The following is a 23,000-nucleotide window of genomic DNA, read 5'->3' as shown; positions in this document are numbered from 1 at the left end:
ACATGCGCTAAAGCCCAAGAGGAGGCCACACTCCGAGTGGAGCGTGCCCTAACCCCAAGGGGGCATGGGCGCCCCTGCTGCTGGTAAGCCAAAACAATGGTGTCCACTATCCAGTGAGACAACCTTTGCTTTAAGAGAGCCTTCCCTTTCAGCTTTCCACCATAAAAGACAAAGAGCTGGTCTGAGGTCCTGAAACACTGCGTCCTGTCTACGTAAGAGCGGAGTGCACATACTGGACAGAGCAGTGCCAAGGCTGCCTCCTCCAAAAACAGCGCTTGCAGGTTCACCACCTTGTCTCTAAACGGATTGGTGGGAACCTTGGGCACATATCCAGGCCGAGGTCTCAGGATCACGTTTGAGTCACCCGGACCGAATTCCAGGCACGCTTCATCAACCGAAAATGCCTGCAGGTCCCCTACCCTCTTGATGGAGGCCAATGCGGTCAGGAGCGCTGTCTTCATCGACAAGAACTTAACATCTACTGACCGCAAAGGCTCAAATGGGGCCCTCTGCAGTGCACTTAGAACTACTGAGAGGTCCAAAGAGGGTACGAGAGGAGCACAAGGAGGATGTAGTCTCCTCGCACCCCTCAGGAACCTGATGACCAGGTCGTGCTTACTTACCAGTTTACTGTCCAAGAGGTCATGATAGGCGGCGATAGCGGCCACATAAACCTTCAGGGTGGAAGGAGACAGCCTTCGATCCAGCCCTTCTTGGAGAAATGAGAGCACAGACCCGATCGGCCATTTCCAGGGGTCTTCTTGGCGAGAAGAACACCAACTGACGAAGAGGTTTCACTTCAACGCATAGGCCTGTCTTGTGGACTCGGCCCGAGCGGAAGTGATGGTAGCCACCACCGTAGGTGATAAGGTACTCAAACCTGACACGTCCCGTCCAGGAGTCACATGTGGAGATTCCACAGATTTGGAAGCGGGTGCCACAGGGTGCCCCGTCACTGAGAGAGGAGATCCTGTCCCAGAGGAATTGGGCAGGGAGGGGCTGTCGCAAGGAGTACTAGTTCTGGGAACCAGGTCCGGCCGTGCCAAAACGGGGTGACCAAAATGACCTGCTCCTTGTCCTTCGTGACCTTGCACAAAACACGTGCAAGAAGGCTCACTGGGGGAAACGCATACTTGCGTAGGCCCTGCGGCCAGCTGTGCGCCAGTGCATCCGTGCCGAGCGTGCCCTCGGTCAGGGAATAGTACAGGCTGCAATGGGACGAGTCGTGGGAGGCAAACAGATCTACCTGTGCGTCCCCGAACTGATCCCAGATCAGCTGGACCGACTGGGGATGGAGTCTCCACTCCCCAGGGATTGGCTGAGTCCGTGAGAGCTCGTCGGCTGCACGGTTCAGGATCCCCGGGATATGGACAGCACGAAGGGACCTCAGGCGCTTCTGACTCCATAATACGAGATGGCGGGAGAGTTGGGACATGCGGCGGGAGCGTAGACCGCCCTGGTGGTTGATGTACGCTACAACGGCCGTGTTGTCCAACCTCACTAGAACGTGTTGACCCTTCAGCAACGCTAGGAAGCGGTGCAGGGCGAACCGTACTGCCAGCAACTCGAGGCAATTGACATGCAGGCGGTGCTGGCTCTCTGTCCAGGGGCCCATGGCTGCATGTCCATTGCACATGGCACCCCAACCCGTGGTGGACACATCTGTCGACACAACAACATGCCTGGAAACTCGTTCTAAGGGCACACCTCCCCGTAGAAAGCTGAGGTTCGACCACTGGGTGAGTGTCTGTCTGCAGGCCCGAGTCACTGGGACCCGGAGCGTGCCAGACTGCCATGCCCATCTCGGGACTCAATCGCGAAGCCAGTGCTGAAGCGGTCTCATATGAAGCAATCCGAGCGGCGTCACCATTGCTGCAGATGCCATATGCCCCAGGAGCCTCTGAAACAGTTTCAGTGGAACCGCACTCTTGCTCTCTAACTGACGGAGGCAAGTCAGCAGTAACTGTGCGCGCTCACCGGTAAGCTGCGCGCACATGGCGACCGAATTGATCTCCATACCGAGAAAAGAGATCCTCTGCACGGGGCAGAGTTTGCTCTTCTCCCAGTTGACCCGAAGGCCCAGACGAGCTAAGTGGTGGAGAACCAGGTCTCTGTGTTTGCAGACCAGGTCCCGAGAGTGGCCCCGTATGAGCCAGTCATCGAGATAGTTCAGGACGTGAACCCCTTGCTGCCTGAGTGGCGCAAGGGCTGCCTCGACAATCTTCGTGAAGACGCGAGGGGACAGAGCTAGCCCGAAAGGGAGTACGGCATACTGATATGCCCGCCCTTGGAACGCAAACCGCAGAAACGGTCTGTGTCGCGGAAGGATGGACATATTGAAATACGCGTCCTTCAGGTTGATCACTGCAAACAATCGCATGGACGAACGCATTCGAAAAGGCGTTTCGCAGTCAACATCCTGAACGGAAGCCTGTGCAGGGATCGGTTCAGGACGCTAAGGTCCAGGATTGGCCGTAACCCACCGGATTTCTTCGGTACAATGAAGTAAGGGCTGTAGAAGCCGGACTTCATATCGGCTGGAGGGATGAGCTCGATCGCGCCCTTCGCCAGTAGGGTAGCGATCTCCGCACGCATGACAGGGGCATTGGTCCCCACCATGGTGAACCGGAAACCCCGAAAGCGGGGAGGTGCTTGCGCGAACTGAATCGCGTAGCCGAGCCTGATGGTGCTCGCGACCCAGCAGGACGAGCTGTAGCACTGGCGTACCCTCGGTGGGGCAGTGAGGCAGTGTTACCAGCCCGGACTCGGGTGGCATAGCAGAGGCATAGCAGAGGAGACCAGGGAAGGACTCGAGTTCCACTGGGGTCTGCTCTGAGAGGGGGCTGGCGACAGAGAGGGAAGAGAGCGGCGTGGCCCGGGGGCGGCGCACACTGCCGTCACCGGTCTCTGGGTGCTCATAGATGGGTAAGTCAGTTCTTTCTTTAACCATAATAGGGTGCTGCCACCCTAGGGGGCGGCAGCGGAATGAAAGATTCTCCCCCAGCCCTCCACCGGGGGGAAGGAGCGGTCCTGCTACTGTCTCCTTGAAAGAACTGCCTATCTCTGAGCTGTCCGCATCAGGAGCGCCGCTTAGCCTGGCGTTTAGCGGGCTGTGGGGCTGGAGTGGGCTGGGGCGGCTTCCTGTGGCGCGGCCCAGGTGAAGGCTGCTGCTGTGGCTGCGCGGGAGCGGGGGGGACCACAGGAGGCCGCCCTCCGCGGCGAGGCAGTATGTGCTTTATAGCCTCAGTCTGCTTCTGGGCGGCCGAGAACTGTTGGGCGAAGCTCTCGACTGCACCGCCGAATAGCCCAGCCTGGGATATGGGGGCGTCGAGGAAACGAGTCCGCTCTGTGTCCCGCATATTGGCCAGGTTGATCCATAGGTGTCTCTCCTGGACCACACATGTGGACATCACACGGCCCAGGGAGCACACGGTAACCTTCATGGTCACGGCACGCAGCTCATCTCTGAGCCCTGGGTCGGCTCCACCCTCGTGCATGTCACACAGCAACTTGGCCTGGTAGGCCTGAAGAGTTGCCATTGCCCCGCAGCTCTGTAGGTCTTCGACACCATAGACGATGTGAATCTACAGGCTTTGGAGGGGTGCTTAGGATCGCCACGCCAGGAGGAGGCGCTCTGGGGACACAGTTGCATCGCCACAGAACGCTCCACCAGGGGGACCCAAGTGTACCCTCTAGCCGCTGCCCCATCGAGGGCGGAGAAGGCGGAAGAGGCTGCCAAATGCTTGCGAGAAGACACGGGGGCCCTCCACGAGTGTGCAACCTCCTCATGCACTTCCGGGAACAAAGGAATTGGGGGCACAGCAGAACGGCTGTCCTGACGTGGCGCACCCTAAAACCAATCATCAAGCCGCGAACGCTCTGGCCGGGGTGGAGGGTTCCACTCCAGACCAAGAGCTGCGACCGCCCGGGTAAGCATGGCTGTCAGCTCTGGGTCCGACTCGGACAATGCTGGCGCGCCCGGAGGCAGCAGCACAGCCGAATCATCATCCTCGGAGGACTCTGGAGCACCGAACGAAACCCGCGGAGCGGTCGAAACCGAGGCCGCAGGTTCCATCACAATGCTCGCGTGTACCGGTGCAACAGAGGGGGGTGTGGGCCGAGGCATGAGTGCCGGAGCTGTATTCCAAACCATCACCCTCAGGTCACCCTGGCCACCAGCCGAAGAGACGCCCCGTGGACCGGATGACACAGAGGCCGTGGACACATCAGATCGGGGGGTGACATAGGGGACTCTCACTCCGGCGGCCGCACGGAGATCATTGAGTCTCGACCGCAACACAGAGATGGCCATATTCCCGCAGTGGGAACATGACTCATCCACAAGCGCTCTCTGAGCGTGCTGAAAGCCCAAACACGCCAGACAGTGCGAGTGCCCATCAGAAGACACCAAAGACCGGCCACACCCAGAAGCACACGGGCGAGACATCCTGAAAAGGACGTGCCACATGTGAGCTCTTTTGTGAGAGGAATAACCTCGCAGTCGATGCCGAAGCGCCCAGGGGACCACACACCAAGTGGAAACCAATCGTCAGACCCGCAGGCAGGAAGTATGTGACCGCTGGAACGCGCCGTACACCAACACCGACTGGAAGATCCTGATCGTCTCGAAGAACTGACTATAACTCAGAAGGCTTGTAGGAGTGAAAGGTATGTAAACCTTGGCTCCGAAGCATTAAAACATAATGCGATTATGCCAGCTACTTCCTTATATACCCACGTGGGTAAGCGGAGTTACGCATGCAAATCTCGCATGCCCATGGCATTGGCACTGCCATTGGGCGTTTTCTAGTCTCGGAGATGATAGGCTTCTAAGCGAAACCCCCATTCGACAGTCACTGACGTTACGTCGGAGTTACTGAACGAAGGGGAACTTGTGATCTTTATGACATCTCTTCATTTACTGCTACAAACTGATAGCGGTCATATAAGTATGATTTAAACCATGCCAATGCAATTACACTTATGCCAACATAATTTTCGAGTCTATTCAAAAGAATGTTAAGGTCGATAGTAACAAATGCAGAGCTAAGATCAAGTAACACTAATAGTGAGAGTCCCACGATCAGATGGTAAGAGTATAAAATTTGTAACTCTAATTAGAGCAGTCTCAGTACTATGATATGGTCTAAATCCTGACTGGAAATCCTCACAGATACCATTTCTTTCTAAAAAGGAGCGTAATCGTGAGGACACTGCCTTTTCTAGAAATTTTTGACAGAAAGGGTATATTCGAGATTGGCCTGTAAATAACTAATCCTGTAAGATCAAGTTGCGTTTTTTTTTTTTTAAAGAGGTCACCGCTGACAGAGAAGGCTATACTATAGCTAACGATATACTATAGCTAACTATAGCTTTTTTTAAATGCTGATTGACTTATCTCAAAGACTGTTCTTACTTATCAATAAATAATATATTGAAATTGAAGGTAATGGTTCAGTAATTTTTTTGACTGATTGTTTTATATCAGGATGCTTTACAGTTGATTAAATCTACTTACATACACATGTAATAACCATGAAACATATTTTCCTTTCATTTGTCACCCTTCTGTAGTTTTTTATTATTAATTTTATAGAATATTATTCACTTTACATTTAAATTATTAAAAGTATTTTAGTGAATCAAACCAACATTAACTGATTTATTTTTTTTGATGCTATATTATATTAAATGTTCTGAAGCCATTCCATAGTTTAATGTATGTCATTAAATTCAAGTTAATTTGAATGCTTTCGTCCGCTGTGGCTGTCAGTCATTCTCCATTCAACTTTCAAACTGTGTGCTGTGTTCGGTTACGACAGCCAACACAATGAATCTCTCTCCAAGACTCAATGCTAGTAATTCTATGTTTGATCTGTAGATAACGCTCTATGGCTTGGCACAAAATTACTTGTATATCATGAATGTATTTTACAACATCTAACATTTTACCAAATTTAGTGCTACACTTATTCACTTTTATTAGTTCCCCACTAAATGGTTTCTTTTTATGTTTAGATTTTTTTTTTTCTGTTTACTTTTTTTAGTTTTTCTTTATAATGAAGTTGTCTGTATTTAGTTTATTGTGTTTAACACAAAAAAAAGTTATGATCAGTTCAACACACTGAGCTATAGAAATTCTACATTGAATTTTTAAACAAAACTGTGCTGATACTCAGAAGTTTGGGTATCAGATCAGTTCTGAAAATAAATGGTGTCGTGCATCCCTAGATTTTACTGTTTAATCTGTGAAAAACTCTTTTTCAGGTGTGTATGGTGTTGAAGAGAAGACAGTGAACAGAGGAGATTCAGTCACTCTAGACTCTGGTCTCACTGAAATTAAGAATGATGATGTGATTCTGTGGTGGTTTGGATATAAAAAGACTTTAATAGCTGTAATCTATAAACGCCGTAACAGCGTCACTGTATATGATGATGTTCTTGATGGGAAATTCAGAGACAGACTGAAGCTGGACAAACAAACTGGATCTCTGACCATCACAGACACCACAATGAAACATGCTGGACGTTATCAACTAGAAATAAACAAAGTGAGAAAGAGTTTCAAGCTCGATGTCATTGGTGAGTTAAATATCAGTTTCACCTGTTTTGTATTTTAATCAGCACAAAGACTTAATTATTAATCCAAACTCAATTTTACTTTTGTTGTTTATTGATATTAATTTCAAATTCAAACCATTTACTTTTGTAAATGTCCATTTTAATCTGTGTGTAACCCTGTATCTGTTTGTTCTGTGTTTGAAGATGCAGAATATAAGTTATTGCCTGTGAAAATGGGAGAATCAGTCACTCTAAACTCCGATCTTACTGAAATAATGAATGATGAGATTCATTGGCGGTTAGGATATAATGAAATCACTTTAATCGCTGAAATCAATAAAGAGGGTGACAGGTTCACTGTATATGATGATGTTCTTGATGGGAGATTCAGAGACAGACTGAAGCTGGACAATCAAACTGGATCTCTGACCATCACAAACACCACAACTGAACATACTGGACGTTATGAAATACAGATCAACTCTATGAGGATTTATTTCTATCTCACTGTCTATGGTGAGTAAAAACATTTTTACACCTGTTTTTATAACAAAATTGAAAATTAATTGTAAATTTTAAACCATTTAGTAAACATTATAATGTTAATTAAGACTATTAATCTGTGACGAACCCTGTTTCTCTTTGTTCTCTGTGTGTTTGACAGAGAAAGAGAAGTCAGTGAATGAGGGAGATTCAGTCACTCTAGACTCTGAGCTCACTGAACTGAAGGATGATGATCTGATTCAGTGGATGTTTGGAAACACTTTAATCGCTGAAATCAATGTAACGGCCGACAGCTTCTCTGTATATGATGATGTTCTTGATGGGAGATTCAGAGACAGACTGAAGCTGGACAATCAAACTGGATCTCTGACCATCACAAACGTCACAACTGAACATGCTGGACGTTATCAAGTACTGATGTTTTTGGTAGGATTCTCATCAAAAGCATTCAGTGTTTCTGTCTATGGTGAGTAGAGATAATTTGACTTGATAACTTGTCCTTCAAAAAATCTTATTTTATTAACTTTTTACAAATTTAATTGTTGTATCATTTTATAGTTTGAGATTACAGTATAAACACTCACTGAACCAAAAATAATTGTTGTTTAGATTTATTCAGAAATATTAGTTGATGTCAGTGCTGATATTTGGGTTTATTGACTGAGCTGATCTCAGTTTGATGTTTTTATTCCTCAGTCCACTGCTATGGTCCCACTGAAGCTGTGATCCGATTGGTCCTCTCTGCTCTGGTGGGCGTGGCTACTGTCATGCTTGTGGTTTATGAGATCAGATCCAGAAGAGCTGAACGAGATCAAGCTCATATTCACACATCAGGTTCATGATTGATGATGCCATTTCTCACAAACTGATTTTACATGTGTATGAGATTTAATAAATTATGTCTTCATGTCTTTCAGGAAGTATTGAGCAGACCATTGAACTTTAAAGGATCTTCAAGTGTTTTTTGAGCTTCTGTTCCTCTTTCAGTGCCAGAATAAAAAAAATAAAAATGCTTTGGCTATATTTCTTTGTAAGTCACAGAGATCTCACTTCTACTGCTGTATATCTGTCATATGTATTTGCTTGCCTTTATAAATAAAGTTTTCTCACTCTGAGGTTCAAGAGTCTCTCCATATTTAATTGCATTTATTATGTTGAGCGCCTCCTGGAGGAATACAGACTTTGTTAGCATGTAGTGTGATGTATTGTGAATAAGTCCCTCATGACTGAAGAAAGTTGTTAAACAACTATAGTCTTTAACTGTATTCACATTACAGCATGCCTCAAATACATGGTTGCTTTTATAAAATGGTTACCACAAAATAGAAATCAAAACCAAAATATTAAGTAAAATAATGAAATGCCATCCTTTCACCAGAAAACGTCAAGAGAATGGGTAACACTTTAGAATACTGTTTCTTACTTAATGCATAACTAATAAAGAGTTACTGCAGTACTAATGAATAATTCTTCATTAACACTCAAGGCACTAATATTAACTACTAAGGAATGAGTGTTAACTAATCAATATGTAATAGCATTTTTTAATTGTGTTAAGTATCAATTAGTTAATCGGTAACTATTCAATTCAGTCATGCCTCCTTAAGAACTACTATTAAGTAACTACTAATTCAGCTTCATAAGGAATAACTATTAAGTAACTACTAATTAATAGTGATGCACAGTATCAGATCGAGGCCCTTTCTTCTTCTTTAGTACTACTGTTATGTGTACTATTATGTAAATATTCATTTACATTCACTCGCAAATGTGCCGATTAATGTTTCTGTCTGTGTGTGTCCCCACCATAGACCGTAAAAAAATATGGACGACTCGACATCAGCCGTTTCCGCTTGCCATATTTGAAGCTTTCAGGCGGGGGTGCATGGCGCTGACATCTTGGGACCGAGTCTGCGCAGTAGCGATTTCGGGACCGGAGTTGCGCAGTAGAGCGCAGGAAGTAGAGCAGGAAGTACAGCTGCCATATCAAAAGCCCGCCCACTCTCTCGCAGATGCAGAACAATTAATTATGTTGGTGTGAAATAAACAGTTATGGAAATGTAGAAATTAAAGCTAAAGATCTTATCTGCTCCCAAAAATTTTGAAAAAAGTCCGTTAGTGCCTCAGTGACAACTTCACTCAGAGAAGCCGTCAGTCTCAGCTGTCAATCATGACGTCACACCCCCCGTTTTTATAGCATCAAATAACTAACTCAAACTAAACTTATTTTTAAAACGAACACCTGAAATGAAATCATTGTGATGATAACTGCCTTCAGTGACATACACTAACTTTGGGGAAAATGTTTTAAGGTGTAATTTTATTATTTAGTTTGCCTCGCGTCCATTAGAAAACACAGAGGGGCGGCTATACTGGGACCAGCCACCCGGGGGCGATGGAGGCGCGAAAGCTTCAGTAAATGAGAGGGACACTGCAGGCTTGGTCCCCACACTATAATGTTGCAGTTCTTGCAGCATTAAATCAGAGAAAACAATTCTAGTGAAAGAGTACACAGATTCACGAGTGCACATGCAGGTCAAAATGTGAGCGCACACGCAATTTCTGTGAGTCCAGTTTTGTGCGAGAGAATGGATTGAGATTCCGCTTGTAAGCAGAGATTCGTTGCTTGTAAACTTGATGTGCTCTCGCGGTACAATATTAATACTACATTAATGAGGATGTTGTTGATTTTTTTTTTTTTATGTAAGTATTGTCTGCAACCAAAAGTTCAGGACGGATCCCCATCCCCAATCTAAGTGCCAACATGGCTCAGGCATTTTATGTTTATGTGATACCAAATGATTTCTGTATTTAAGGCAATGACTGAGGGGAAAATGAGAATACAGGGAACCTATGAGTCATTAAAAAAGAATTACCAAATAGTTCTCAAGTAGTTACTTAGAACCTGGAACAGTATTCTAAAGTGAAAACAAAAGAAACCCATTCATAATTAATGAAGAATTACCAAATAGTTCTTACGGAGTTACTTAGAACCTGGAACAGTATTCTAAAGTGAAAACATAAGAAACCCATTCATAATTAATGAAGAATTACCAAATAGTTAATAGTTAAATAATTAAGCCTAACTACCATTAGTACAGTACTAATAAAGGAAATTTGACCCTCTATTCTAAAGTGAAAGTTTTATCCTCATTAATAATGGCACTTATTGAAAGATATTTAAGTTTATTGACCAGAATAAGTCAATAATTAAGCCTAACTACCATTAATACAGTACTAATAAAGGCAATTTGACCCTCTATTCTAAAGATAAGTTCTTATTGTTTAGCAGTTATGTGTATTTTTATGTAAAGCGTGGTTCTACGTGAATCTAATACTTAAAACATTAAAAGCAATAAACATTCTGCTGCACACTCAGATCAAAGGATTTACATTAAACAAACTACATCTTAAAACCCTAAAATGAATAAGATTTCTGTAATCATTTAACCATTATTTATCAAGTAATACTTATGTTGCTTGCCATGGGCCACAATGACTAGAAAGTACACCAAAACGCAACATAAATTCACAAAAGACACAAATTTAATTTGTTCGGTGTAATCCACATCTTTAGAATCCATACGAGGAACTTCTTTATCCAGCGTTCTGTTGTATTTAGTAACAGTTGGTAAGGCATCAGTAGAAAGACGAGGTAAGTAGAATGATTTAACTTCTTTATTACACATTCCTCCACGAACTCATGTGAACCATGAGCATCTCGCACTTCTTCCCTTCTTCTTCTCCCAGCTCAATCTCTTTCCTCACTAGTGCCCTCTAGTGCAATTCCACAGAACACAACATCCCCCCCTTACATAAAGTCAGTAGGTGACTTATTCAGTATTTAACCCGTAAGGCAATATATATACTTTAAGACATCAGTATAACAATAGTAACATTTCTTAGCATACAAGAACATTATGCGTTACTGTAAATGTGATCATCTAAATCTCTTAATTAACCTAACCAGCATTAATTAGAAATATTCCAAATACTTAATCCAGTATTTCAACACAATAGAACAGGTACATGTGGTTTTCACAATCATTTTGTCTTTAGACTTGACTATTTTATGAAGTCTTTCATCCACACCGGTGGTTTAACGACTCTTTTCTCTCCTGGGAGTGATTGGGCAGTTTTGAGCAGGCGGTTTTGCTCCCTGGACAGTTTTCGCAGTTTGCTCTGGAAATTTAGTCATTCTCAGTCCATTCCATTTCTTTCCATCGCTAAGCAAGAATGAACTTGGCCCGATCTTCTCACGAATCAACAAAGGTAAGGTATACTTAGGCCTTCCTTTAGGAACGTGCTCTGGCTTTCTGATTCTCACGTATTCCCCAACCTTGAAAGAAACCGATTTGGCTCTCCTCTTCCTGTCTGTATATCTCTTACTTTTTTCCTGTCTTTCCTTGACAGCATCTCGTACACCAGCACATTTGACACTCTTCTCCTTCACAGGAAAAATGTCTACCTTCGTTCTCATTTTCCGGTTATGCAAAAGTTCAGATGGAGATACACCAGTAGTAGCGTGAGGAGTAGCACAGTAACTCTGAAGAAACTCAACTACTGACGGTCTCCAAGCTTTTCCCATTTGTTCCGCAGATAAGATACACTCTTTCAGTACTCTGTTCCAGCGTTCAACTGCCCCATTTCCTTGTGGATGATACACACTTGTACGTAGGTGTTTGATACCACGTTCAGAAAGAAAATCTGAAAAGGCTGCAGAGAGGAACTTAGGTCCATTGTCCGTAACAACAAACAAAGGGTTTCCTTCTCGTGCAAACACAGAATGTAGGAAAGAAGTAACAACTTCAGTAGTGACATGTGAAGAAAAAGCAACTTCTGGCCATTTGCTGTAATAGTCCACCAATGAAATTGCGAAACGACAACCTGATGCAGCATGTTCGAAAGGCCCGACAATATCAAGACCCAGTTTTTGCCAAGGTCCATCCGGCAAATCAACTGGTTGTAACGGAGCCGGAGCAGTTTTTGCAGATTTGTCATTGAGTTGACAAGTAAGGCAGGTTGAAATCACTGAGTGAACCAACGAATCCATTTTTGGCCACCAGTACAGTTCACGTAACCTTTGTTTGGTCCTGACCAACCCTTGGTGTGTTTCGTGAGCCAGCTTCACCAGGGTTGAACGAAGAGAAACAGGAACAACGACACGGTGTTCACCTCGCATGATCAATCCGTTGTATACTGACAGTTCATCACGAATGAAAAAAAAAGATGATGGAGCTGAATCTACATCCTTCTTGTTGCGTGGCCAGCCATTCAGTATTTGCGTTCTAAGTACACCCAGCTCAGGACAAGATTCGGACTCCTTTGTAAAATCCTCAATGGACACAGAATGTAAACCTGGAAGGACTGCGGCAACCATTTCTGGTTCTTCTGTGTGTTCGGTCGTCACTGGTAAGGGTATTCTTGATAAGCAATCTGCAGCCTGGTTTTGAGCACCAGGGCGGTATTCAATGTCATACGAAAAACACAGCAACCGGGCTGACCATCTGGCTACTCTCATTCCAGCACGTCCAATTCCTTTTGAAGCCAGCAAGGTAGTTAATGCTTTGTGATCCGTACGTAATGTAAAGTGATGACCCCATAAGTATGGGCGCCATTTCTCAACAGCAAACACGCAAGCTAAAGCCTCTTTTTCGACTGTGGAGTATTTTCTCTCAGCCGCGCTAAGCGTACGTGAAGCAAAAGCAACCGTGCGTTTTACACCATCTGCATGGAGTTGTGTCAGTACTCCCCCAAGGCCATAGTCCGACGCGTCAGTAGACACTATCGTAGGAAGTAAAGGATCAAAGAGTGCAAGCACTGGGCTCTCCACTAGCACAGCTTTCAATTTGTTAAAACAACGGTCCGCTTCTGTAGTCCATTTAAACACAGCTTCAGGAGCATTTCTCAGAAGAGCACGTAACGGTTCCACCTCCGTGGCAAAGTTTGGGAAGAATTTACTGTACCACGAGATCAATCCAAGGAATGAACGAAGAGAAGAGATGTCGTGTGGGGTAGGGGCATCGACAATAGCTTCGATGTGTGCAGTGTCTGGTAAAATTCCTTCCTTTGAGATCACATGACCCAGGAATTTGAGGGAAGTTTGGTTGAATGTGCATTTCTGCATGTTCAGTGTCAGACCAGCCTCTGTCAGTTTCTGCATGACAGTGTGAAGAGTTTTGTCATGTTCAATCTGTGAAGCAGCGTACACTATTATATCGTCCAGATAGTTTCTCACGCCCGGAACGCCTTTTAGCACCATCTCCATCATTTTTGGAATGCTGAAGGAGCCGAAGCTAATCCGTAAGGAACACGACAGAATCTGAAAAGACCCTCATGCGTGATGAAGGCAGTGAGGTCACGGCTGTCGGCATGTAAAGGTAGTTGATGGTACGCGCATGCTAGATCAATAGTCGAAAATACAGCTGCACCCCTTAACTCACTCAACAGCTCATCCATGTGGGGTAATGGATGTGTATCAACTATTAGTGCTTTATTCGGTTCACGAAGATCAACACAAAGTCTAATTTTTCCTCCTTTCTTTGCAGTGACTACTATTGGCGAAACCCAGGGGGAAGCATCGATTCGCTCAATAATACCTTGATTCAACAGGGATTGTAGTTCTTCTGAAACTGTATTACGCACAGAAAAGGGAAGTCGCCGGAGTTTTTGTTGAACTGGCACTGCATCCTCACGGGTTTTGACCTTGTGCATAAAGCCTTTCACACACCCCACAGGCTCAGCATTTGCAACACTGTGAACTGAAGCAGAGGTACTAGAAACAGTAAAAGTACAGTCATGGTTAATTGTACATTTCAGTGCTTTAAGGACGTCCATGCCTAATAAGGCAGTTCCGTTTTTCACAATGTATAGTGGAACGGTAGCAGATGCTCCATGTAATGACACATTAGCTGTGAGACATCCTAGGACTGGAATGTGTCCTCTCATGTATGTGACCAATTGAACACTTGGCGCAGACAGTGAAGATGTACTGAAATGATGCCTGTACAAAGTCTCAGGCAGAATCGAAACTGCAGAGCCTGTATCCACGACAAACTCGGTCTCCATAGACTGGCCTGTGTCAGTAGAAATGTGCACACAACACTTAATTCTATCAACAGAGTTTACACAGTTCATATTGCATATTTGTACTTCTGGCAGAACTGCACGAATGGATGTTGTCGAACGGCATACTTTCGCAAAATGTCCTGTTTTGCCACATGAATTGCATTTAGCTTTAGATGCTGGACAATCCGATGCATTTGCCAAGTGCTTATTAGAGCCACATCTATAGCACGTACGCTGTGACGCAGTAGGCTTACTCGGTTTATTTTTAGATTTGTCTTTTGTAGTAGATCGGTAATGAGAAGTCTTTGAACTCACCGCCTGTACCGGAGCAATATCTCGAAGTAAATTCGCGTTGTGTAAGGCTTGCTCGATCTGGCATGCAACAGTTACAGCAGCCTCCAACGACGCGGGCTGATCCAGTAGAAGTTTCTCGCGCACTGTTGTAGCGTACGCTTTTTCAATGAGCTGATCCCGGATCATTTCTTCCTCTACTGTACCATAAGCACAATCGACTGCCAATTCTCGTAACGCCGAAGTGTACTGTGCAATCGTTTCATCCGCGCGTTGAGCTCTCTGTCTGAACTGGTGACGTGCAACAACTACGTTGACTTTCCGGATGAAATGTGCTTCCAAAGCGGACATTGCGTCGTCATAAGTTGTACCCGTATTTTGTAAGGTGTAGAAAATACGTTGTCCTTCTGTCCCCAAGCAATGTAAAAGAACTGCGCGTTTTCGGGCGGTTGTCCAGGAATCTCCTGACGCGTTAATAGCCAGCATGTAGTTCTCGAAGATTCGTTTCCACGTGCAGAAGGGTATCGGTGGATCGAAAGCACACGGCAGGAACGGAGCAGGTGTGGGAAGACTCGCCATCGTCGCCAATTGTTGTATTTAGTAACAGTTGGTAAGGCATCAGTAGAAAGACGAGGTAAGTAGAATGATTTAACTTCTTTATTACACATTCCTCCACGAACTCATGTGAACCATGAGCATCTCGCACTTCTTCCCTTCTTCTTCTCCCAGCTCAATCTCTTTCCTCACTAGTGCCCTCTAGTGCAATTCCACAGAACACAACACGTTCACCATCTTTCTCTTTAGCAGCGACCGTAAACAAATCCCGCGCTCCATCTTTCTCTTCAACAGCGACCGTAAACAAATCCCGCGCTCCATCTTTCTCTTCAACAGCAACCGCAAACAAATCCTGCGCTCGTTGGGAATTCAAACATTGCGTTTTACGGCAGTGATATCAAACGCTCATTGGCTCTCGCCTGCTTCGTCACAGATTGCGACCAGCCGTGTTTTAGTTTTTAGTCTGTGGTGAATGAGAAACCATAGACAGTAAAAGAAATGGACCGAGCGATCCCATTGCCGTCAACGGCGAAATAATGAAGTCAACCTAGGGGCACTCACTTCCTGATGGCTGAGCGAACTGCGCAGGCTCAGACTGAGCGTGAGGACGTAGATGTGACGTGAGCCTCCTGTCTGACAGCTGTAGGTCTTCTAGTAGATGTGGAAAGGGAAAGCTGAATCACGTTGTTTAAATATTTTCTCCCGTTGCTTTTGGCTCACTATGGGCTTCTCCCCATTCTTCCTCCTTGAATTTATCAGACTTTGTCTCCACGTACCCCCGACTTTCTCATAGACAGTAAAAGATTGCCTGTGAGCGTCTCCTCAGGTCTATACAGTAATTTCTCAACTGTGCGACAGGGTCGCGTTGGTTATGACGCAATCGTTAGCCTATTTTTACAAAAACAGCTTCTGCGGGGCGATAGTGTAAGATACAAGGTAATGGAGCCTTTTATACATTGTCGTGTTTCTTTAGAAATAAACAATGGACAAATGGAGTCTTTAAACGTCTCTGATGTAAAGTTATTCACTGTCAAAGTGACTCAAAAATGAATGGGAGTCAATGGGATGCTAACAGCAGGTGATGGCTTGGTTAGCAATGGCAGCCCCTAGGGGTGGAACGCTTTCCGAGCGCTAGATTACCCCCTTGTGAGAAACGCGCGAGCCTTCAAATAGTGGGATTAAGTTTAAATTAAATAACTTAAATTCTCTGTAACATTACCTCATACAAAGCTATATCGCCAGAGAGGACTGCGACTGCAACACATCGTCACTCAGACTACTATTGGTACCGCTTTTGACATTTTCACAATAAAATTTCATTTCTGGCCATTGTAATTATGATTACACTTCTTTTAGTTATGTTTTTTCTCTATATATTTTCATTTTTTTTAAATGGTTATGTGTAGGTTTAGAGGTTTGAGTGACATTAGGGGCTCAAAATATAATTGTAATGCTATATTGCCCATTAACCCAGAAAGTTGTATTGTCATTTTTAGTCTCTGTTAAATTGCTATGTTTGTGTTTAGGGAAGTAACATGTATCTATAAAATGGTAAAAGGAAAATTGTAAATTTTTATGATATAAAATATATTTTATGTATTTTGAGGTAAAAACACCTTTGTTTAAATGTTGCCAATACGTTCATGTTGTACCTTTCACTATTTATCCAAATAGACAAAAAATATGTTTTGTGGCTGTAGAAGCTGCTTATTAACTTATAAAAATATATATAAATATATAAATTACTACCATAATTGAGGATAAAACTTTCACTTTAGAATAGAGGGTCAAATTGCCTTTATTAGTACTGTATTAATGGTAGTTAGGCTTAATTATTGACTTATTCTGGTCAATAAACTTAAATATCTTTCAATAAGTGCCATTATTAATGAGGATAAAACTTTCACTTTAGAATAGAGGGTCAAATTTCCTTTATTAGTACTGTACTAATGGTAGTTAGGCTTAATTATTTAACTATTAACTATTTGGTAATTCTTCATTAATTATGAATGGGTTTCTTATGTTTTCACTTTAGAATACTGTTCCAGGTTCTAAGTAACTCCGTAAGAACTATTTGGTAATTCTTCATTAATTATGAATGGGTTTCTTTTGTTTTCACTTTAGAATACTGTTCCAGGTTCTAAGTAACTACTTGAGAACTATTTGGTAATTCTTTTTTAATGACTCATAGGTTCCCTGTATTCTCATTTTCCCCTCAGTCATTGCCTTAAATACAGAAATCATTTGGTATCACATAAACATAAAATGCCTGAGCCATGTTGGCACTTAGATTGGGGATGGGGTTCCGTCCTGAACTTTTGGTTGCAGAGAATACTTACATAAAAAAAAAAATTAAAAAAAATCATCAACATCCTCATTAATGTAGTATTAATATTGTACCACGAGAGCACATCAAGTTTACAAGCAACGGATCTCTGCTTACAAGCGGAATCTCAATCCATTCTCTCGCACAAAACTGGACTCACAGAAATTGCGTGTGCGCTCACATTTTGTGCACTCTGCATGTGCACTCGTGAATCTGTGTACTCTTTCACTAGAATTGTTTTCTCTGATTTAATGCTGCAAGAACTGCAACATTATAGCATGGGGACACACGCAGACAGAAACATTAATCGGCACATTTGCCAGTGAATGTAAATGAATATTTACATAATAGTACACATAACAGTAGTACATTTATCTAACAACATTAGTACTAAAGAAGAAGAAAGGGCCTCTATCTGATACTGTGCATCACTGTTAATTAGTAGTTACTTAATAGTTATTCCTTATGAAGCTGAATTAGTAGTTACTTAATAGTAGTTCTTAAGGAGGCATGACTGAATTGAATAGTTACTGATTAACTAATTGATACTTAACACAATTAAAAAATGCTATTACATATTGATTAGTTAACACTCATTCCTTAGTAGTTAATATTAGTGACTTGAGTGTTAATGAAGAATTATTCATTAGTTCTGCAGTAACTCTTTATTAGTTATGCATTAAGAAAGAAACAGTATTCTAAAGTGTTACCAGAGAATGTTCTTAGATTCAATGCCTCATCTGATGGAACTCGAATGAAAACAGGAACCATTCTTATGCACTGTGACATTTTTGTATTATATACAGGTGCTGGTCATATAATTAGAATATCATCAAAAAGTTTATTTATTTCACTAATTGTATTCAAAAAATGAAACATGTATATTATATTAATACATTACACACAGACTGATATATTTCAAATGTTTAATTATTTTATTCATCATTTTGATGATTATTACTGACAACTAAGGAAAATCCCAAATTCAGTATCTCAGAAAATTAGATTATTGTGAAAAAGTTCACTATTGAAGACACCTGGTGCCACACTCGAATCAGCTAATTAACTCAAAACACCTCCAAAGGCCTTTAAATGTTCTCTCAGTCTAGCTCTGTAGGCGACACAATCATGGGGAAGACTGCTGACTTGACAGTAGTCCAAAAGATGACCATTGACACCTTGCACAAGGAGGGCAAGACACAAAAGGTCATTGAAAAATAAGCTGGCTGTTCACAGAGCTCTGTGTCCAAGCACATTAATACAGAGGTGAAGGGAAGGAAAAGATGTGGTAAAAAAAAAAAAAAAAAGTGTACAAGCAATATAGAGATAACAGGAGCCTGGAGAGCATTGTGAAACAAAACCCATTCAAAAATGTGTGGGAGATTCACAAAGAGTGGACTGCAGCTGGAGTCAGTGCTTCAAGAACCACTGCACACAGACGTATGCAAGACATGTGTTTCAGCTCGCATTCCTTGTGTCAAGCCACTCTTGAACAATAGACAGCGTCAGAAGCGTCTCGCCTGGGCTAAAGACAAAAAGGACTGCTGAGTGGTCCAAAGATATTGTAGTAATGTTCGTATGTGGAAGGAAGAGGACAAGGGGTCGGCGTGACTGCTGACGCTTTCTTTATTTGTAAATAACTCAAAACAATGTGCACACTTCAGCGTGTGTCTTTCTCAGTCTCTAGCTCAGATCACTTCCGGGTTGCGGTCTCAACATCCGTTTCCGGTTGACTCAGGGTCTCAGGGGTGGAGCGTCAGCAGTCCCTCTCTCTCTCCCCTGCTTCCGTTTCCCCAGGCGTTTTATCCTCTCTCCACGCCCATTACTGGAACAAGATACAAGTGTTATCAATCTGCGTCCAACCCACTCACTTACCGCTCGTCCCGGGGCTCTCTCTCCCGCTGCAGACCTCGCTGAACCACGCCCCCCTTGCCACAGATATGTTCTCTGATGAAAGTAAATTTTGCATTTCCTTTGGAAATTAGGGTCCCTGAGTCTGGAGGAAGAGAGGAGAGGCACACAATCCACGCTGCATGAGGTCCAGTGTAAAGTTTCCACTGTCAGTGATGGTTTGGGGTGCCATGTCATCTGCTGGTGATGGTCCACTGTGTTTTCTGAGGTCCATGGTCAACATAGCTGTATATCAGGAAGTTTTAGAGCACTTCATGCTTCCTGCTGCTGACAGACTTTATGGAGATACAGATTTCATTTTCCAACAGGACTTGACACCTGCACAGTGCAAAAGCAACCATTACCTGGTTTAAGGACCATGGTATCCCTGTTCTTAATTGGCCAGCAAACTCGCCTGACCTTTACCCCATAGAAAATCTATGGGGTGTTGTGAAGAGGAAGATGCGATATGCCAGAGCCAACAATGCAGCAACCTGGGCTCTCATAACACCTGAGCCGAGCCACAGACTGATCGACTCCATGCCACACCGCAGTGCTGCAGTAATTCAGGCAAAAGGAGCCACAACTAAGTGTTGAGTGCTGTACATGCTCATACTTTTCATGTTCATACTTTTCAGTTGGCCAAGATTTCTAAAAATCCTTTCTTTGTATTGGTCTTAAGTAATATTCTAATTTTCTGAGATACTGTAATACAATAATTTGGGATTGTCCTTAGCTGTCAGTTATAATCATCAAAATTAAAAGAAATAAACATTTGAAATGTATCAATCTGTGTGTAATGAATTAGCATGATATACAGCCTGATTTGCCAGCGATTTGATTTCACCCTGCAACTCAGTCTGGAAACCTGTACATTCATTTCTACTGCTTCTGTCACACTGCAGGAACCAATCACAGACTGGTTTATCCACCTGGCACACTATTGGCGGGTTTAACACAATGATGGATAGAGAAAAAAAAAAAGCTTTAGTTCATTTGTGTGTAACAATTGACATTAATTTCTTTAATGGTAATATTCTTTTTTAGGATTAAATTGTGCATTAATAGGTTGAGCAAATCAGATGTGTTTATATCCGAGAGCCTTTTATGCACACACTTAACTGCAGACACTGAAATGACATGCACTGTGTGGTAGCTACAGTACAAACATTTTGAGTGTCCCTTATAAAGAACCACGATTGTCCCTTATTTTTGTCCCACTTTATGTCCCTTGTAATGTTCACATTCTTTGTTCTATTTCCCTCACAGTCCCCTTCAGCTTAAAGGGCCATTGTGAGAGTGTCTTAGTCTTTCTCAGGTGTGAAAAACATGAATATTCATGATAATTCAAGAGTCCAGCGACAACATTCAAGAGACATTGTCTTGAAGCAAAAATTATATATGTGATCCAGTTTCCAAAAGTCAATTTTCTCAAAACTTCAAACTTTTACACACGCTGCTCACATATTATCGTAGCAGAGTTTGTGCTGAATACAGTGTAATCAGACTTTAGCCTAGCCTAGAAATCTAGACGCACCCTAGCGTCAGCAAATATAATTTGCAGCCAGGGTAGTCTAGCAACTCTTTGTCGGCTTAAGAGCTAGAAAAACCGAACTCTGGTCAGGCCAATCACATTGTGTATAGAGTCGGTGGGCGGGCTTAACATAATAACGGCAGATTTGCCATGATTCGGCGTGCTACCTAAATACAAAGAAGCTGGCAAACAGCGGCCTTTCGAATCGGCTTTGGCCACGACTGGAAGACTTGGAGTTAAGCTTTTCTTTGAGAAAATAACAAAGAACGACACCAAAGTCATTCTTTAGAAAGGAAGATGAGTTCTGAGTTTTGCCGACCGGATACTGCGAAAGTTTAATCTATCAACTAGCGCCACTTCACCTTCTTTGTTGCTCTGGTTGGTTGTAGCGCTATCCTATCGCGTGCCGCCCTTCTGATTGAGCCCTGCCAATGGTGAGTTTCCAGTTGATGTGGGTCTGGCTTGTCAGGCTAACTTTAGCCATGGAAATGTTACAAATAACAGAAATAAGCTCAAATGTCTGGGAATGTCAAAACACCTCCAAGGCCAAAAACAGCTCAGGGCTTAGAGGGTTAAGTTGTTTGTTCCTTATTATTGTAATGTCATGTGCTTTGAGACATGAGCCCGTCTCTCGTGACGCTTTGTAGTCTCTACTCTGGCCATGTGTGTGGGTTCATGTGTTTTGAAGGAGGCGTGGCTTTTGAGAGAACTCTGAAGGGAAGGGGAGATCTCATGCTTTTAAAGCTAACTTGCTATTGCTAGTTGCTCTCAAATTGCCTATTCTACATTTAATTTGACCCAGCAATCAACGTTTAATAGCCATACAAACACAGCCCTGACGTATAAACCAAGGAAAAATTTGGGCTGTCAGTGAATAGGCGTCAAAACATAGCCCAAAATAAACTAGTCATTAAGAAAAAAAAAAGAAAAGAAAAAAAAAATATTTATATATATATATATTAACCTACACTGTTTGAATGTATTATACTGTAGCAACATGGCAAAAAAATATGGACGTCATTGTGTGCAGTGAAGCGTGAGCAGCTTGGTATGTGAGTCAAAGTTAAACCTGCTGTGGTCTGATTTATCCACATTGAATATGGTTTCATCTGTTGGTGGACAAACAGCTTCTGCATCAGTGTCTATTATTAGATGAATGAGTCTATCAGCAGTATGTGGTTGAAGCGATTCTTCATTTTCTCTCCTGTTTATAAGAAGCTCACAATCTTTCAATCCACAAAACAGTGTTACAGTTTAGTAAAATAAATCCATCAACAGTTGATTATGAAATTAAACATTAGCATTATCATACTTCATTGATGACTTATGCAGATTGGCATCTGATCATCAACATTAGTAGATACAGATAATCTAATCCAATATGTCACTCTTTCATGACTTCCTGATTTACAGGAAATGGCTTTGACAATAATCTGTGACAGAGAGTCAGTCTTTAGGGAGGATCACAAACACACACAGCATCAGTTGGTTTGTGTTTCAGATCAATCTGTGTGTTTTCAGACATTTTAAGGTTTTTCAGTGACCCGATGAAGAGAATGTTTCTCAAAGTTTTGCTCTGGTTGTGTTTTTGGCATCTGATCGGTGAGTTTTAAATGCGTTTTTATGTCTTCAGTTGCTTCTTTTAGTTTTTGAGCTATAGCTTATTGGTTAAACTGAGGAGAGCTCTATGTTCAGTGTGGTCTAGTAGCGATAGAGTAGTTCCCCCTCTTTTTCTCAATACTCTCTGTTATTTGTTTCATCAGTCAGCAATCTTTTCCAACCATAAGAGTTTTCATTTCCGCATGACACCAATATAATTATTGATATAAAAGTGTTTATGAAAAACATTATTCAAATACTTTAATCTAGAACTAATGTTAGTGAAGGCTTTGTTAAATTAATAATAAATGTATTATACTGAATCTGTGACAAATTCTGTTCTTCAGGTGCGTTTGGTGATGATGAAATGAAATCAGTGGTTGTGAAGGAGGGAGATTCAGTGACTCTAGACTCTGGTCTCACTGAACTGAAGGATGATGATCTGATTCAGTGGAGATTTGGAAACACTTTAATCGCTGAAATCAATGTAACGGCCGACAGCTTCTCTGTATATGATGATGTTCTTGATGGGAGATTCAGAGACAGACTGAAGCTGGACAATCAAACTGGATCTCTGACCATCACAGACACCAGACCTGAACATACGGGCATTTACGTACTAAATATCTTCAATATGAGCACCTTTTTCATTCTTGCTGTCTATGGTGAGTT

General features: G+C 42.9%; 2 protein-coding genes across 3 annotated transcripts in view; both read left to right on the top strand.

Moving 5' to 3' along the window:
• Positions 1-8,103, top strand: part of LOC137039950 (uncharacterized) — a 36,321-nt gene extending 28,218 nt beyond the window's left edge. Inside the window, exons 4-8 of one of the 2 annotated variants that reach the window (XM_067415309.1) lie at positions 6,268-6,582; positions 6,766-7,077; positions 7,226-7,531; positions 7,762-7,899; positions 7,983-8,103. In XM_067415309.1, coding sequence (XP_067271410.1) covers positions 6,268-6,582; positions 6,766-7,077; positions 7,226-7,531; positions 7,762-7,899; positions 7,983-8,011 — 1,100 coding nt within the window. In that variant the 3' untranslated portion in view covers positions 8,012-8,103. Of the gene's footprint in view, positions 1-6,267; positions 6,583-6,765; positions 7,078-7,225; positions 7,532-7,761; positions 7,900-7,982 lie in introns of those variants that run through there. The other variant, XM_067415311.1, reaches the window with a different exon arrangement.
• LOC137039953 (uncharacterized) overlaps positions 1-23,000 on the top strand; it is a 65,866-nt gene that overhangs the window by 41,069 nt on the left and 1,797 nt on the right. The window contains exon 2 of the mRNA XM_067415317.1: positions 22,676-22,993. Within this exon, the coding sequence (XP_067271418.1) occupies positions 22,696-22,993 (298 nt within the window). The 5' untranslated portion in view covers positions 22,676-22,695. The remainder of the gene's footprint in view (positions 1-22,675; positions 22,994-23,000) is intronic.

This window comes from Pseudorasbora parva, chromosome 14 (genome assembly GCF_024679245.1).
Source record: "Pseudorasbora parva isolate DD20220531a chromosome 14, ASM2467924v1, whole genome shotgun sequence".
Lineage (NCBI taxonomy): Eukaryota > Metazoa > Chordata > Actinopteri > Cypriniformes > Gobionidae > Pseudorasbora > Pseudorasbora parva.
This window is presented reverse-complemented; position numbering and strand designations above follow the sequence as displayed.